At 33.0% G+C, this 18908-nt stretch overlaps 1 protein-coding gene across 1 annotated transcript; it reads left to right on the forward strand.

Annotated features, from left to right (window-relative positions):
• The first annotated feature begins 2988 nt into the window (after positions 1-2988).
• On the forward strand, positions 2989-18122 carry LOC125074728 (aldo-keto reductase family 1 member B1-like). Its single transcript, XM_047686146.1, has 7 exons — positions 2989-3121; positions 7977-8119; positions 11278-11419; positions 13533-13727; positions 14544-14743; positions 17353-17508; positions 17796-18122. Exons 1-7 carry the CDS (start codon positions 3050-3052, stop codon positions 17833-17835), a joined length of 948 nt encoding a protein of 315 aa, XP_047542102.1. The 5' UTR covers positions 2989-3049; the 3' UTR covers positions 17836-18122.
• Positions 18123-18908: the final 786 nt, after the last annotated feature.

Below are 18908 nucleotides of genomic sequence, written 5' to 3' on the forward strand. Positions count from 1 at the left end.
CGAGGTTTACGTCAACAGATTATAATCAAATATTAAAACATTTATTCGAAGAGCTTTGTGTAGACGTCCGAGTGGGTACCACAATCTCACCGCTAAGGGTTTATTGCACCGTGAAGTTTTAATTATCTTTCGCACCATACAAAGATTAAATACGAACACAACGTAAGTACGATTTAGATAAAACACTGATAGTTTTGAAGGTAACCGTCTTTCCTGTCAAATCGTACTAATATTCTACTTATATCACACTTATTGTGATAAACACTGGACCTTTTGTCTTCAGAGCGACTCGAACGTTAACTATGATTTATCTCAGAACCTCCTTTAATAAATCAATGGAACGCCAAGCGAGTTAGACATAGGTTAAAGGAAAAGGGATGCCACATAAATTAACCAATAATATTTAACTTTTAATATGATTAATTCACTAACCAGATTTCCCATTTAAAAATTCGATATCTCTAAATTGATTACAATACAAAATCTCCTTTGATTTTCACATAATTATATTATTATTTTTATGTAGAAATATTAGTAACAAATCAATCAAAATATTGACATCGAAGCAGTCAGTTGCGGAAAGATAATATATGAAACAGATTTATACTTATTTTAGATTCCGCGGCGTACCTCTATAGTGTATAATCTGTTCCAATCAAAGAAGGAAAGAAGATAAACAACGTTGTATTGTCACATGTCAATACTATCGATATTATCGATAGCTCCCCATGACCAATACTGTTGATACTATCGATAGTATTGCAAAAAACATTACTTTAAACCTAAACTATACTCGATAGTATCGATAGTATTAGTCAAAACGAAACTATCGATAGTGCTATCGACATCCTGAATAGTTTTCAAAAAAAAAAATTAAATACAACTCCCATTTTAAATCATCATACAACGAATCGATTATTTTATCAAACCGCTTACTAAATTCCCGCCGATTTTTCAGACGCTCCGCCGCCGTTTTTTTTTAAAATCATCGTATAAAACTATTGGAGGGCGAATAAATTTTTATGTAACATTTACAAAAATAATAAATATTAAAATAGTTTCAGTACAATTTTACAATTAATAAACAAATCACTTTTTCAAGCACTTTTGAATTGTCATTTAACAAACGAAGTACATTAAGTAATGCTTCGGTTTGGAATGTAGATTCTACCGAGAAGAACCGGCAAGAAACTCAGTAGTTACTCTTTTTCAACATTTAAAAATACAGTCATGTTAGTTAGATACAATTATATATGTTTGTATGTAATATATCCTGCGTGGAAGTCTACACAACTCCACGCTTTTTTATCATCTATATGATCTTGTATCGAATAATATGCCTTCTTTACCGATGTATTTTTTACAAATGATATGAATTTATGAAACTGTAAAGTTAAAAATATCTCAAATAGTAACTAAATAAGACCAAGAATACACGAGTGATAATACACTACTATATAAAACTGTGTTATTCTATACAAAATAATCATTTTCTCATTTAAAACATTTGAAAAATAAAAATTCATGAATATATTAAGCGATACAATTTTTTTTAGTGAAGCATTTAACACTGAACCCGTTTATTCGTGTAAATTTATATAACATGGTATCTTTAAATTAACTGATTAATGAACTTTTAAAAGTGAAAGTACACGTTAAAAATTATCATAAATAAGTCATATGATTCCGTGTATTGTATACATGGATGACAAAAGTTGGATTTTGTATTCCTTGATTTTCATAAAAGATCTAATTTAATTTTGTATACGAGTAATAAAAAACAACTACTGAATTTGAGTATTTTTAATATTCCAAAAAAAACCTGTCATAAATGATGGAGTTCTTGGGTTCTTAATAATATAAAAAAAGAAAAGGCAATATATTTTTCTGAAGTCGATTAAACACACATCAAAAATTTTACTGGGAAAAACATTAGTGATTACAAAATAATATACGCAATGGGAAATACTCATTTATTGATTAACCTCTTTGTACAAGCCCATCTGGGTTGATACCACCCACTCATCAGATATTCTACGGCCAAACAGTAGTACTTTTATAGTGTATTGTTTAAATAAAAAAAAAAAATACACCATAAAAACGTACAACTACGCCACGTCATGGGAGCCTCAAGGCTTCTATAATTTTCCACCCTGACTTATGTTTCCATAAGCATTTAAAATTTAACCTGGAGTTTTGCTGCGTACGACGCGACTGTCTTAACCACAATTATATTTATATTTTTACTGCGATAATACCTAAAAAATTTGAAAATCGAATAATTTTTAACATCTAAATGTAATTATAACGCCGTATCGATTAATTATTATAATTAAAACATTTACTAACAAAGAAGTTTAATTATTACATCTATTTAGTATGATATAACTATTATAATGGACAATATTTTTATCATATTCAAATGAATGAAGTCAAATTTAAAACTATCGTCAAACACAAGATATATTCTTTACTGGTTGTCGCCTGCGGCATCACTGGCGGGATTGGTCGTCAGGTAGTCAAAAATTAGCCTATGTTCCTCCTTCGAGAAAAATCTTTCTTCATGTTAAATTTTATCAGTTCAGTGGGTTGGCCTTGAGAGACTAACAGATAGATTCATATCCATCGGATCAAATTAAAAAGCCCCGTTTGGAATGGAGTTTCTAACGAGAAGACCCGGCAGCAACTAATAATTTTCTCAGATAAGTGTATGTATTTAGTCTGTATGGGGAAAATATTCTTTAATTTTATAATTAGTCTTATGAATTAATGTTTTTTAAACATAAGATTTATTATTTATTAACATGCAAAATTAAAAATTTCTTCGGTATTCTATAAAAGAATAAGTACATTTTCAATATATATATAAATATGCCATGTCATATATAGTTAAATAAAAAAAAACATAATTAATTATTTACAAAAGTTACACTGTCGCGTTAGAGAAACAGTACCTTAACAACCTATATCGTAAATAAAAATAGATAAGTTCACACGGCGTGCTCAGTGCTGCGCTAAAAGTGCTGCGAGCCGCTTGCATATCTTGAAAATGACGGAAGTACCTCAACTCGTGTTCAACAACGGCAGAACATGTCCCGTCATCGGCTTAGGGACTTGGAAAGTAAGTTTAAAACATATTATTATGCTAAATATGAATCTACCGTACTTTATGAATGTTATACTAACTTTATATGTGAGTTAAAATCAATATATGCGGTAGTATGTTATAATTATTGATTGTCAATTACTACCGTTTCGGGAAGTAAAACGACACACGACAACGAATCTTAGATATTGTTTCACCAAAAGGAAATCTATCTAGATTAATAACAGCAAAATACTTATCACTAATCAATCACGAAATCACAGAAACTATAACACAGAACTTTGGTAGGTAGGTTCCTTATAGGGTGTAGATATCCGCTAAGTACGGAATTTACGAAAATCCACCACTAAGGGAATAAAACGGTAGGAAATTTGTGTTTTATGAATTTCGCGCGTGCAAAGCTGCAGGTTCAGCTAGGATTTTATTATTTACATTGGAAAATTAATTATATACAAATATAAATTAAAAATAGTTACTGTACAAATTGTGAAAGCGTGTAATGATGGCAAGGATGCTCTCAGCATTTATCCGGTGAATCGCAATTCCGATCCTGTGGACGAAAAATGAACCAGCCTTCCTGTCACCAGTGGGGGCTATAAAGCTTGGTGTTATACTTTTAACGAAAACGGTTTTTAAAATAAAAATATACTTTATTCAAGCAGGCTTTTACAAGCACCTTTGAATCATTTTACAAACTATATTAAATGAAGCTCCACCGGTTCGGAATATAGATTCTACCGAGAAGAACCGACAAGAAACTCAGTAGTTTCTTCTTTTTCAACATTTATATCTAAATACATATAATGAAATTGGAATGTCTCTTTGTAATATTAAAACAACCGCTTTTTACTAAATTCATACGGATGTATACACGGTATATATACAAAAATATTTTTTTTTACAATTTTGTCTATCTGTCTGTGTATTTGTTCCGGCTAATCTCTGGAACGGCTGGACCGATTTTGACGGGACTTTCACTGGCAGAAAGCTGATGTAATAAGGAGTAATTATAATTATCTAGGCTTAATGGAAATTATATCTGAGTTCTCGAGGTAGGTACATAGGTATAAGTGTTATGAAAAAAAAAAAAACCCGCTGAGTTTCTTTCGCCGGTTCTTCTCTAGTCCGAGGTGTTAATTTCCGAGCCGATGGTAGATTTTTAACTATCAATAAGCAAGCGTAACACTTCCATATTGAATTAAGTTTTTTTTTACTTTGACTTTGAAGATGAACGATTTAAATTTCTCACCCCTATGAATTACATAAATCGCACGTGACATTGGCGAAATAATCTGTGCCCTCGTGGCACAAATAAAAGCCAGATTAAAAAAAAAAGAATCACATAAAAAATAACAAAATAATTGTACAAGATACATTGCTAGATTGACCGTAGGTATGTATGTATATAATAAATCATTCTTCAAATTTGTTCATTCTCATTCACTTCCTATTTTCATGTAAAAAAATGATCTAATATCTTTGTAATTCAGAAATATTAATCAATTTACACGATATTCGGTAAATGTGTTTATTGACATTGATACATCAACAATTATCACACCTGAATTCACAGTTCGTAAACAAATCGTTTTTTTTAACGCTTAGATGTTAAAAAACGTTTCGTGTAAGTTCTTTTTTAGTATACAACATGTCTTAAGACTGATTATGGCTGTATGATGCAATACTTAGTGTATTCTAAGAATACTAAAAAAGAATGACAAAAGTGACATTTGACATTTCAAGTTTTTTTTTTTTAATTAATTGAATTCATTCTCCCACCTAAAGTCCCTCGTCCTGTAAATGTTGAACGTTTAATAACGTTTGTGTTTAGTCCATTTTGTTCTTTTTTTGTGTAAATATATTAAATGTAATAAAAATAAGTTGTGATTAGTCCAATTGAGTGTTATATCTTATTATATAGTTTAGAGTACTAACAATTATTTTTGATTTACCTTATTATTAACCCTTAATGTTTGTGTTGTTTTAGGTTAAAGATTAACAAGGAAATTGTTACTACTATGCTAGTCTTAAACAAATAATAGAGTTGGTTACCTCAACCGTACCAATCAATCTCTTTTGTGTCTTCTCATCATACGTGACATTGGCGAAATAATCTGTGCCCTGTCGGCGCAACTAAAAGCCATTAAACTAAGAATTGAATTGAATTATTTTTATTATAGTAGTACATAGTCCATAAACACTATTTTGATAGTAGAATTGTTGCACTTATCTTATTTATTAATAGCGTAAGTCGATTTTTGTCCCAGTGATTATGGGACGATAGCTGTACATAAAAGATCGGTTACGGTCTTATTTTAAAGAGCTCCAGCCGTAGATGTGCAGAATTAAAGAGCATTCTTGATTGCAATTTTAATAAATTGTTACGATTTAACAAATAACTAATTTTAGAGAGTAAAATTAAAGTGACTTGTTCTCGACAAACTCCAACTCTAACTGAACTAATGTAGGACTGTGCCTACTTTTTGATATTAAAAATTTAAATTAAAAGATGTTTCATCATTTTGGCGCCAAATGTAGATGTGTGCGTGGAGCTGATGCTCGTTGAGTGTCAGGCAGGTTATATCATGTATAATTGTAATTATACATGTAATTGTATCTAATAACATAACATTCTATTTCAAATATTGACAAACATTAGTTACTACTGAGTTTCTTGCAATCTTTTGGTAGAATCTACATTTTAAACCGACTTAATATAATTCTGTAAAATCACGACTTAAAAGTGTTTGAAACAGTGTACGTGTATAAAGTTTTTTTTTTATAAGAATTAACATTTACACTTAAATTATGTTTATCCTGTAAGAAAATTTAAGAATGCGGCACTTTCTTAAATTATGTAATTCAAGAAGGTTAAAGATACCATTTATCAGATAAATATCTTTATTTATATCTGTTAACGTAAAAAGATAGTTTTTTTTTACGTTTATGATAACGTCGATAAAGCGACAAAACAACAAAAATATAATGAAGTATTTATATTAAGAGTGAATTTTAATTTTAATCGATTAAAAACTTAATTTATTATTAATAAATACATTAAAAGATTATTATATAATTAATACAGTAGGAAAACGTATAGTAAGACACAATTTGAATGTAGGAAAATAAAACAAACAATCGTGAATTTGGCGACTGCATTTGTTTATATGACGTTACAAATTATAACGTGTGCCTAAAGATCATTTTCGCATAAAAAACAAATGAAGATTGATGCTTTTGAAGTCATTTAATTCGGTTGTGAACGGTTTTTCGAATTATGGTGATCTAAGTTTTGACGTACTATAACTGTCAATTATTAAAAACGAAAGTCATCGTGCTTAAAATAAATATATTATCTGTGTCTGATAAAGCCCGATGATATTGTATTTTTTGTTTCAATTTTCAAGGTCAAATTAAATGTCACTCTAAATTCATCAAATGTGTATTGTGGATTGTATGAGTATTTTTTAATATTTACAGATTTAAATCTTCCTTACGTCTGCATGTAACTATAGTCTTAAAAGATGAGACCGATTTTGTTTGTATTTGAGTGCCTGGGCGCTTTAGATTTCTATTTAAATTCCTATCATAAATACGTGAACGAAGTCGGGACGAGCAGTTAGTGTGTATGTTATGTATATTGCAATTTTAGTTCGGAATTTCGGATCATAATGCAAGATTCAGTCGATTGACCTGCGGTATAATTTTTACAAACAATAAGAAAGTGTAAACCATCTATGTTGAATAAGGATATTTTAAGTGGAAGTTCAATTTGAATTAAACGTTGAGCCTAACCAAATATTAAGTGTTTAAACCCGAGCAAGCACCTCTTAATTTACAATCAATAATGTGTTCATAATTGACCTCGCGCTTGTCATAAATATAGTTATTTCTAGAATGTAGAAACAAATAAAGTTAACAATAAAACGACATAAAAGTGTAATCGATGTCAGAATACAAGATGTTTTCCCGCGCAAAATGATTATTAAAAAAAAAAAGGAGTCGTGCATGAAATAAGAATAGGAGATTTTTGTGTTTAATTTCAGGACTATAATATTTATAAAATAAAACAAGAAATAAATAAATATTCTGTTTACTGGTGTATTTATTACTTATAATATCTTGTATTTTTTTCTTTTAAATTTTCTAAATAATCTAAAATCCGTAACGGAAACTATCCGTGACAACCGGATAATCGTCGGAACCGGTAACCGTATATGAAACCGATAATCAATGTCAAATATCCGTATGCATATGCAGATCCGAAATTACATATCCGTAACATCCCTGCTTTTGAAATAACCTATAAGTATAAATGAATTCGCGTACAAGTCTTCAAAGTTCGTCCATGACGTTTGCACAGATAATATATAACTCTGGTAAAACTCGTTAAATTTAAAAGCAGGCTTGTAGCAAGCCTGAAATCGCCCAGTATAAATTATAAATTTAAAAAAAAAAAAAAATCACTATGTTCGTCAATACCGATCACGTTTATATTATATATTTTATCGTTTACGTTTTGTTACTTTTTTTTTATTTTCTACTTTTGGTTACTTTTTTTTATTTTTTAATTGCTAGTAATTAGTTGGTAATTTGTAATTGTCTTGTCTTTTGTAATTTGCATTTTTATATTGCATTATTATTGTTATTTATATTCTTTTTTTTCCCCCTTTTTGTATAACATAGTAGAAAAAAAAGTTGTGTTAGGTTAATAGATAAAACTGACCTTACCATGCCGTGATAACTTTTAATTGAAACAACACTCAGCTAAAAATGTATTTACCTTCATTTTTAACCTATAAATGGTGTATGTTCTGTAAGTTGTCCTTAATAAAAAAAAAACTTTACGAAGTGTATTTTCTCCATGTAGTCTAAGCCCGGTGAGGTGACACAAGCCGTTAGAGACGCAATCGACGCCGGCTACCGGCACATCGACTGCGCCCATATTTACGGCAATGAAAAAGAAGTCGGCGAAGCATTAAAAGCGAAGTTTGAAGAAGGCGTTATTAAAAGGTAAGTTATACAACACTTGTCACCTTTTTTTTATTTGTCATTTTTGTTTCCGTCTCTGTCATTCGATTATGAGATAACTATATGAAAACCCGGCTTTGCTTGGGTGAAATAATTTTTATCATTTATTCGTCATAAAACTTTTTTTTTATAAACATCTATATTTTCTATTTAGGTGGTGAAAACTGACAATAATCATTCTTTACACAGCTTCCGAACGCACCCGTAAATATCAAACATATACCAAAATTTTACTTTTGTCTGTCTGTCTGTTTGTCTATCGAACTATCGAACTTTGACGAGATTTTCGATGTAATAAGGAGTAACTTAGGCTACAACAATATATATATATTTTTTAAATTCAAACGCGTTAAGTCGCGGGCACAGATAAAATAATCATTGTAAAATAAGTTAAGGCGTAAAGTTGTCTATTTTGAGCGCCTTGACACCTAATTTAAGGAGCAATTTCTTTTTTTTATTTTTTTTTATTTTGGCTTTTATTTATGGCAAGAGGGCACAGATTATTTCGCCAATGTCACGTGCGATGGAAAAGACACGATGGAGATTGATCGGTGCGGTCGAGATTACAGGCTTAATTTAATTTGAAGGCATAATAGAAGTTGACTCTCTGTTAGCCCATAACCTAAAACAACACAATAATAAATAATTAGATAAACATAAATTATTATTAAGATAACATATATGAACAAACACAAAAATATTTACAACTTAATGTTATTACGCTCAATATATTTACATAAAAATTTACAAAATGGACTGAACACAAACATTAACAAACATTGAACATTAAAAGGAGGAATGTCATCGTGTAGTTTTCATGTGTATGACCAAAAGCTAACTTCAAGCCGTATCATACGTCACCGATATTTTTATCAGACGCTGTCAACACAATGATTGATGGCTTAGACATTATTATCGCTACGTTTTAATTAGATTAATTATTTTAATCTTAAACGGAGTGATTCATGACCTATATCTTATTTTTTTTTTTTTGATAATGCTTTACTCTTTTCTACCACGTAAAGTGGGGGGTTTTATGGGTCCGGAGCCACGTACACCGGAATTCTCACTGAAAAACCAGCGGTGCACTGTCCGTCCTTTCGGCGGGTGAAAGCATTGCTTACGCTTGCCACCTTGACGCACTGACGGTCGGGCCGCCTTTGCGGCCCTCTAACTCCTAGGGGGAATTCCCGTGGCACTGAGAACCGAGTTCTTTATACCCTAACGTAATCTCCGCTTAACTTTTTTGCTTCGATCAACAATACCACTGTGCGGTGTTGATTTTTTCCATATTTCATTGTAAGTTTATTGTCAAAATCAAAATATTTTTTATTCAAGTAGGCTCGTTAAAGAGTGTTGGGTTAAATGTAAAGCTACCACCGGTTCGCAAAGTAGATTCTACCGAGAAGTCCCGGCAAGAAACTCAGTAGTTACTATTTTCCACCATGCCAATTACAGAGCATGTCAATAATGTACAATTAAATTTATCTTGCTAGAAAACAACAAATACTAAGACCATGCTTTTTTTATCATCTATCATTAATATTATTTTGTATTGAGTAACATGCCTTATTATGAGCTTTAAATATTTAATAGCCCAAGTCAAAATAACTGTGGAATCTTATTGTTGAAACGGATATCGTCCTACAAAGAAGGCTGTAGGTATTAACTTTTCTTATTGACCTATGATTATGGGTTATATGATTAGGCCGTTTTTAATTCATCTCGTGCTCGAACGTTAAGGAAAACTTGAGAAACTTGAATCTAATTTCAATGAACCAGCCCATATTGGAGCGTGGTGAGATGATCTTCAAACCTTCTCTTCAAAGGGAGAAAAGGCTTTAGCCGAGCAGTGGTACTCTTACAGGCTTTTCTCTTTATATTATAAGTTTGAAAGTAATTATAATCGTGACAAAATTATCGAAAACTGAGCTGACGATCGGGACCAGTGGTAACAATAGACGGGCGGCAATAAAATATTTGTCGTTGATCGTATCAAACTCACGTCTCCACATAAAATCGTCGTAACTTTCCATGGTTAAAATCCATCGTATACACAAGGTTGTCAAAAATATGACGTGACCTGTATACGTAATTGTTTTTACTTCCGAATTCTAGATGGCGTTGTGTCAAATCTTTAACTTTCTACATATTTCTACATCGCGATGGCAAGATTCGCTATTTGTTGTGTATAGTCCACTGGGAAGGCACTTAAGAATTCTCTTTCATTACCAATCGTCCGCGCTTAGGCGTAGGACGAAGTACATAGTACACTAAGTCTTCTCTCCGGACTTCGACGGCGTCTAAAGCCGAGGTCTAGCCACTGGGCTCTGGCCAGTATCCTCACAAGAGGCGCGCACCCTCAAACGCACGTAGCCTGAGGCTGAACCCTTTTATATACCTATATTTTTTTGTATACCTATTCCAATCGAAGTAGGAATAAACATAAACCATAGATTTACGTATTCAATGCGATTTGCTATTATCTCGGCTATATTGGATTGTGATTAATATATCTACATCTATAATACAACACTGTTACACTTAACTACTTATTTCCACTTTAATTTTATTTTCGAAATTCCGATAACAATTTCGTCGACGTTCAAAACGCCATTTTCTTCGCAAATCCATAGTAAATATCATATATCCACTAATCAAGTTCTCGACCAATGATATCGCGTCAATTTGCTGTCAAATTTTGTTTATTTGACTTTTTTTACTGTTATGGTTGGAATAGAGTATATGTATGTATGTCTTCCGTAGAAAAAATCCAAGACTCCGCGATTTCACGTCAACTGCGTCCTTCCTCACGTCGAGTTAACACTTACATTTTGCCATATTTTGAAGACAAAGTACGGTAATACCGAATACGAAATCTTTTAAAAACATATAACCTTCACTTGCCAATGCTCAAGCATATTCAAAAAACAATTAGTTTTTCTTACGAATAATTTAATTTTTTAGTTAACTATTACAATGACTTCTGATCCGTAAGTTGTAAGCATTGGTACTGACTGAATTAAGTCTCGTAGACAATGCTATCCGTAAACTAAACGATTCATTGCTAAAATATAGTAACCGGCCATTAGTTTATGTGAGTATTGAAAACAGATAAAATTTTAAATTTAATTTATCAGGGAGGATATATTCATCACTTCTAAGTTATGGTGCACATTCCACCGTCCGGACCTCGTGGAGGGGGCGCTGAGGACAACACTGCAGAACCTCGGCCTGGAGTACTTGGACTTGTACCTGATTCACTGGCCTCAAGCTTTCCAGGTATGTTAAGTGTTACGGCCTTATTATTTAAATCAATTTATTTTACACTATAAAACTTTAATTTTCGACGTTAGGATTTTAATTATAATAAAAAATTTACTTGGTTGTAGGGCTTTGTGCAAGCCCGTCTGGGTAGGTACCACCCACTCATCAGATATTCTACCGCCAAATAACAGTACACTGTATTGTTGTGTTCCGGTTAGAAGGGTGAGTGAGCCAGTGTAATCACAGGCACAAGGGACATAACATCTTAGTTCCCAAGGTTGGTGGCGCATAGGTGATTTAAGGAATGGTTAATATTTCTTACAGTGCCTTTGTCTATGGGAGGTGGTGACCACTTTCCATCAGGTGGCCCATATGCTCGTCCGCCAACCAATGCCATAAAAAAAACACTTGCTATTTTTATAATATTTATTAGTTAGCACTCATTTTCCTTTCTCGTTCGTGTGCAGTCAAACGAATGGCTGGTTGTCTAACTCTAATTAAAAGCTTAATTTGTAGTCAATTCAAATCAAAATATACTTTATTCAAGTAGGCCTTTACAAGCACTTTTGAATCGTCATTTAACAAACTATATTAAGTGAAGCTACCACCGATTCGGAATGTAGATTCTACCGAGAAGAACCGGCGAGAAACTCGGTAGTTACTCTTTTTCAACATCTAAAAATACAGTCATGTTAGTTAAATACAATTATATATGTATGTTATGTCTCCCGTCTGGAAGTCAAGTATTAACTCCACGCTTTTTTATCATCAATATAATCTTGTCAAAATAAAAACCATATTATTAATCAAATTAAATATTTAAATCTAAACGGAAATAATCAATTGAAATACTAAAATATTTTGTGATTTATTAAAGTATCGCATATTTCCGCAATTTATTTAAATCTAAATATAAATAACTAAAGTCGGTTACATAAGAAAATGTAAAGAGCTAGGAATATGTCTCATTTAATAAAAGTACTTGGTGGTGGGGTTTTGGCTTGGTGGTACCTACTCAGACGGTCTCGGATAAAGCAGATTAATGGCATATTAATGGCATATTGAAACGAGCTACGAAGCAATGTGTTTGACGAATCGATACTTAATAATCCAAGTTGAATAATTTAAGCGCATCGATTCTACAGAAGGTCGTTCCGAATACATTGAACGACCTCCGTGGTCGAGTAGTGTGTACACCGGTTTTCATGGGTACGCCACTCCGGGATCCCAGGTTCGATTCCCGGCCGAGTCGATGTAGAAAATGTTCATTAGTTTTCTATGTTGTCTCGGGTCTGGGTGTTTGCGGTACCGTCGTTACTTCTGATTTTCCATAACACAAGTGCTTTAGCGACTTACATTGGGATCAGAGTAATGTATGTGATGTTGTCCAATATTTATTTATTTATTTATTTATTGAACGATACTAAAAATAATTCATGATTAGAATCGAGTTGTTGGGATATTGTTTGAAATAACATAAATTATGGTTTGGCAAACTACGGACTCCCGGACCGATTGTATCTTTCAAACAGTGAATAAATTTTTAGTATTGGATCATTTTTTTACATTACATTTTACATTAACAGCCTGTAATTTTCCCACTGCTGGGCTAAGGCCTCTTCTCCCTTTGGGGAGAAGGTTTGGAGCAAATTCCACAACGCTGCTCCAATGCGGGTTAGTGGAATATACATGTGGCAGAATTTCGTTGAAATCAGACACATGCAGGTTTCTTCACGATGTTTTCCTTCACCGCCGAGCACGAGATGAATTATAAACACAAATTAAGCACATGAAAATTCAGTGGTGTTTGCCTGGGTTTGAACTCGAAATCTTCGGTTACGATGCACGCGCTCTAATCACTCGGCCATCTCGACTCAATTCATCATCAGTCTCATTAGATCATAAGTTCTGGAAATTGCTTTTTTTTTATGGCATTGGTTGGCGGACGAGTAGTTCCCAAGGTTTGTGGCGCATTGGTGATGTAAGGAATGGTTAATATTTCTTACAGCGCCATTGTCTATGAGCGGTGGTGACCACTTCCCATCAGGTGACTCATTTGCTCGTCCGCCTACCGATATCATAAAAAAAAAATTGGTTAGTCACAAAGTAATACCCTTAATAATCACAGGAAGGAGGTGAACTGTTTCCAGTAGACGACGCAGGGAAAGTGATCCCATCGCCCGTGGACTATGTGGACACTTGGAAGGCAATGGAGACGCTCGTCGACATCGGCCTCACCAAGAGCATCGGTGTGTCCAACTTCAACAAGAAACAGATTGACAAGCTGATGGAAGCCGCGAGGATTAAACCAGCAGTTTTGCAGGTTATTAAAAAATATAAATTATTTTTTAAATGTTCTAATCAAAATATATTCTGCTGTCCCTGTGGTGATTTACATGGATCTTAACCAGCTTATTTTGAGCTAGTCAATGTAGGGTATATCGTGAGGAAATCTGAACTTTACGAATAAAAGTCGGCTGGTCGAATAAAAGTGGAACTGCGTGGTGAACTAATCTCTAGAGTCTTTTAAAGGAGGCAGGCAAGAATGTTGCCTACCCAACAATGTTATGCGGGGCCTTTATTGCTTGCTACATAACAAATAACAATCTTTACAAACATTAAGTTCCATAACGATTGTTACAAGATTAAGATTTTAATGTGCTCTGAGTAATATCGATGTGTTCCAGAATTCAGAAATCATTTCGTATCTCACTCGTGAAATCTTGTCCAATTTACGATGTTTTTTTATACGTGTATCCCATGTATTTCATTGTCATTATAATCTATGTCGCTTGTGACTGACATCTCACACTCGTGTTCTGCGGTGAGTTTCGAAATCTTCTCACTGAATATCTCTACTCAACATGTAAAATCAAATGTGGCCCTACTTTCTAGTAACACAAACACATGCTGGACGACCTTTGAGGTCGAGTCGTGTGTACACCGGTTTTCATGGGTACGCATGGATGTAGAAATAGTTTACCGTCGTTACTTCTGATTTTCCATAACACGAGTGCTATAGCTACTTACATTGGGATCAGAGTCATGTATGTGATGTTGTCCAGTATTTATATTTATTTACATACAGGTTATTGGAAAATTATAGAACTTCTTTTCAATATGATTTCTCGTAATCTAGATCGAAGTCCATCCGTACCTGAATCAAGAAAAGCTTATTAATTACGCCCGATCCCTGGGAATCACGATCACTGCGTACTCGCCTCTCGGCTCTCCAGACAGACCGTGGGCGAAGCCTGGTGACCCTCAACTCTTGGAAGATCCTCTGCTCAAGACCATAGCTGACAAATACAACAAGACTGCTCCTCAAGTCCTTATCAGGTGAGATATTTAGAAATAACTCTTTAAAAAAAAATCATTATCACTGCTGCTTTGCCCACAAAATTTATTTAAGCGTCACGTCTCATTTTACCCTCGAGGGGTGAATTAAAAAAAGTCCCATATCCTTCCCAGGGACTTAAACTATCTCCATACTGAATGTCATCTAAATCGGTTCAGCGATAAACAGACAGAGTTACTTATTTGTAATATTCGTATAGAGATTAATTAACTTACGAAGGCTTTCCACGTAAATTATTTATTAATAAAATAAACTTAATAATTATAATCTAATTTGTAATTTTTTTTGCTGTCTCTACTCGTAATCATCGCACGCACACTATGATATCTTGTAATCACGAGCGTCACGCACTCATAATAACGCACGCCGATCATTGTTTTACGCGTAAAGTACCTTCACTCCTAAACCTTTGTATCTGTCTACTTCAGAAGGAAGATTTATAATTTGACTTTCTTTTAAATTTAAACCCAGTTCATGTAATATTCTCCGCAGTTTCGCGACTGTCATTGAAAATCTTTAATATTGTTAGCAAATATTTTGTCACAGGCTACATTTTTTTCGGTGAGATGAAAGCCATAGACCTTCCTTCTAATGACATCATAATCAAAACTTAATCTTAATTTGCTCGACGTTCTTAATTTAAAAATATTAAATGTTTAATTAACCTGTTTAATTTTCTAACATAAAAAAAACTAATTGATAATCGATATACTTTAGAAGCATAAATAAATATCAACAGTCCATTCTATAAAAGGATACAGTTAGCTGAACCGATATTTTATCAAAAAATCCTCCTTTACGTAGTTTGACTTTTTTCACAAGTCTCGGCTTAATCAAATCAAATCTAAATAAAAATATACTTTTTTTCAAGTAGGCTTTTACAAGCACTTTTGAATCGTCATTCAACAAACTATTTAAAGTAACTGATGTTGTCTCACGATATACTCTCCTGCGAGGACGGGCCACGATTACGGACGTTCCTGTCAAGCTCTTCCCACAAAAAGTTAAATGGGTTTGACATCCGGGCTCTGAGGAGTACATCTATAATCTGATGTCTTCTTGACGTTTTATATTAGGAAAAAGTTTACAGAAAAAGTATTTATCGTGTACTGCGAGTATCAAAAATACTACAAAGATATAGAATATTTATCTAGACCAGCATCTATGGCTATTTAAAAAAAAAAAAACATGTTAAATTTTTAAAGAAATAAATAATTAAGTAAAATTTTTTATGAGTTTGACAGATGACAAAAAAAATCGTGCAATAGTATTTGAGTTTCTAAGATTTCAGTGATTTTTGTAATTCTAATAAGCTGGCAACACTGACAATGTTAAAATGAACTAATGCAAAAACGGTACTTTTTATATTTAATTTAAATATTCTAAACAACACTGCTCGTATATTAAACACTTAACGTTATCAACTTCGATACTGACATGACTATATAATCAAAGCCGGTAATCCTTATAAATATTACTTCAACATTTTAATCATGGTACTATTAAAAACTACAGTTATTAGAACTTTATTAAAATATAACAGCTGCTTTTCTACACGTGCAAGCGGCCTCATAAACTCTTCACTGATTTCAATGAAACATTGATATGATCAGGGCCGGATCTACCATACGGCTTTTTGGGCTTCAGCCCAGGGCCATATGGATTCAAGGGGGCCTCAGCTAAGTCAATGCGAAAGAATCCATAACTTTATTAAGTTAAACAGATCGTATGTTTTGCGGACCAGGGCCTACAATTAATCAAACCCATTCAATTAATTTAATTAAAGTCTAGGTTCAGATATGGCATAGATGAGCCCCTAAGTAGTAGTAGCCCAGGGTCCCCTAAACTTACGGTCCGGCTCTGGATATGATGATATATATCTCTCTCTTTCCTGCAAACTATGGGAGCGTTTTCGTGAAAAGGGACGGGAAGTGTAATAGGAAGTCGGAAGCGCGCGCTTTTTGATTTGACAAACGAACGCGCGGTGTTAGAGTTTGCTGTCAGGTGTACAAATCTATTTTCCGAGAAGGTTTAATTTTAATTGTCATTACGAATCATTTGTGTTTATTATATACGTTATTAAGTTTTTCATTATGTTTCTCTACTACACCAGCTGGTTTTTATAAAAAAACACATACCTATCTCTCAATGGTAACTCGGTCGAAAAGATGCTGTAAAAAAAATTTTGAACATAGGGAGTCATTGAACATTATGCTGTTAGTGTATAGTGTTAGTAAAATATATCCCGCTGAATTTCTTTCGCCGGTTCTTCTCAGGTCCGAGGTGCTGAATTCCGAACCGGTGGTAGATTTTTGACAATCAATAAGTAAACACTTCTATATTGAATAAAGATTTTTGACTTTGACTTTGGCTGTAAACATATGTGCGATACAAATATTTGCAAAATTAATAAATCGAATTATCTCGAAATATCTATAAAAACTAAATTATTATCTGGAAATAATTCAAAACGCTTCTTCAATATGTGTAATTTGTTAAATATTTTAAACAAGTAGAGGATTTTCATAAAAAAAGCAAAAAAACTTTTAGTTATTTATAAACAGATAATAAAAATATGTTTCCGCCACAGATACGCTATAGACCGCAGCCTGATCGTGATTCCGAAGTCGGTCACCAAAAGTCGAATCATCTCGAACTTCGACGTGTTCGACTTCCAGCTGTCTCCTGAGGATATCGAAACGATCGGTACCTTGGAATGTAATGGCAGACTGTGCACTATGAGCGAGTAAGTACTATTTTATCTTTATTTAAGCCCATCACTAAATATTTAAGTTTAATTTTTTTTTCTTCTTAACTCACTGTAATTCTTTGTTTACAATGTTTATAACCTTCTCCTCAAAGGGAAAGGAGGCCTTTAGCCCAGCAGTGGGAAAATTTACAGGCTGCTAATGCTAATGCTAAAAAATGTTTATAACATAAGTTCATTAAAAAAATATTCTGTATTAAAACACCACAGCTCAAATACCAGATAATTAAAAAAAAAAAAAACGAATTTATTTTTCTTTGTTACAGTTTCCATCACCCGGATTATCCTTTCGCGGATGAATATTAATAATAAGATTTATTTATCATCACCTTAAGGAAAATCATATAGAATTATTTTAATTTATTACATTTTTTTTTTTTTTTGTACTAGTAATATAAACAGCCTTGTTCCTCTTACACTGAAAATAAACAAATTCTAATGTACCAGCTTCACGTGTTATCATTATAAAATTGCACTTGCTTCGTAGCGTTTGGATTGGTCAAGAGCAAAAGATAAGAAATTGGCGCCATTTTTGACACATATTTGACATACATTTATAATCTGTTGAAAGTTAAAACTGAAATATGTATTTAAGCAAGTATTGTATTGTAAATTCTGCCACATGTGTATTCCGCCAACCCGCATTGGAGCAGCTTGGTGGAATATGCTCCAAACCTTCTCCTCAAAGGAAGAGGAGGCCTTTATCCCAGCAGTGGGACATTTACGGGCTGCTAATGCTAATTGTATTGTATCTATAACGACTTGTTCGAAATGCTTCAATAAAATTGTTCAACCGCATCTTTGTTATTGTTATTTCTCAAATCAAATTATTTATATTATTTTATTTTATTCAATTAAATCAATTCTATCACTAAAACCATTGTTGATTGTGTTGTCGCTACGACTTTTGAAGCAACATTAAAAAAAAAAAAAAAATGGCGGGAAATTTAAGCTCTCTTCTGGATACGCTTGAACCGGGAACGTTGTTATAACATTATATTACTTTGCTGTATTGTTTTACTTTAATTCATAACTTAACCAATAAAGCAAAAACGTTATTAATTAATTTCAAGAGTGATACATACAACTTATATAAATACATCGTACAAATAACTAGCAGCAGTCAATTAACAAATAACTTTCTTTTACACATTGTTGATTGGTTGGTTGGATTTGGAAATATCTACCATATAGAACCGGTAAGGAACTCATTATTACTCTAACGAATTTCGGGACATCTCGAGGTCGTGGCGACGCAAGTTTTTTTTTTAAATGTTGGTACTATTTTGCGAGGTTCATCGACGGATGATTTTGAACCGTCATATTTTTATTCCTTAGAAATTTACATCTTCATTGTAGCTAACATTATAAATCGTGAT

Source organism: Vanessa atalanta, chromosome 28 (assembly GCF_905147765.1).
Source record: "Vanessa atalanta chromosome 28, ilVanAtal1.2, whole genome shotgun sequence".
NCBI lineage: Eukaryota > Metazoa > Arthropoda > Insecta > Lepidoptera > Nymphalidae > Vanessa > Vanessa atalanta.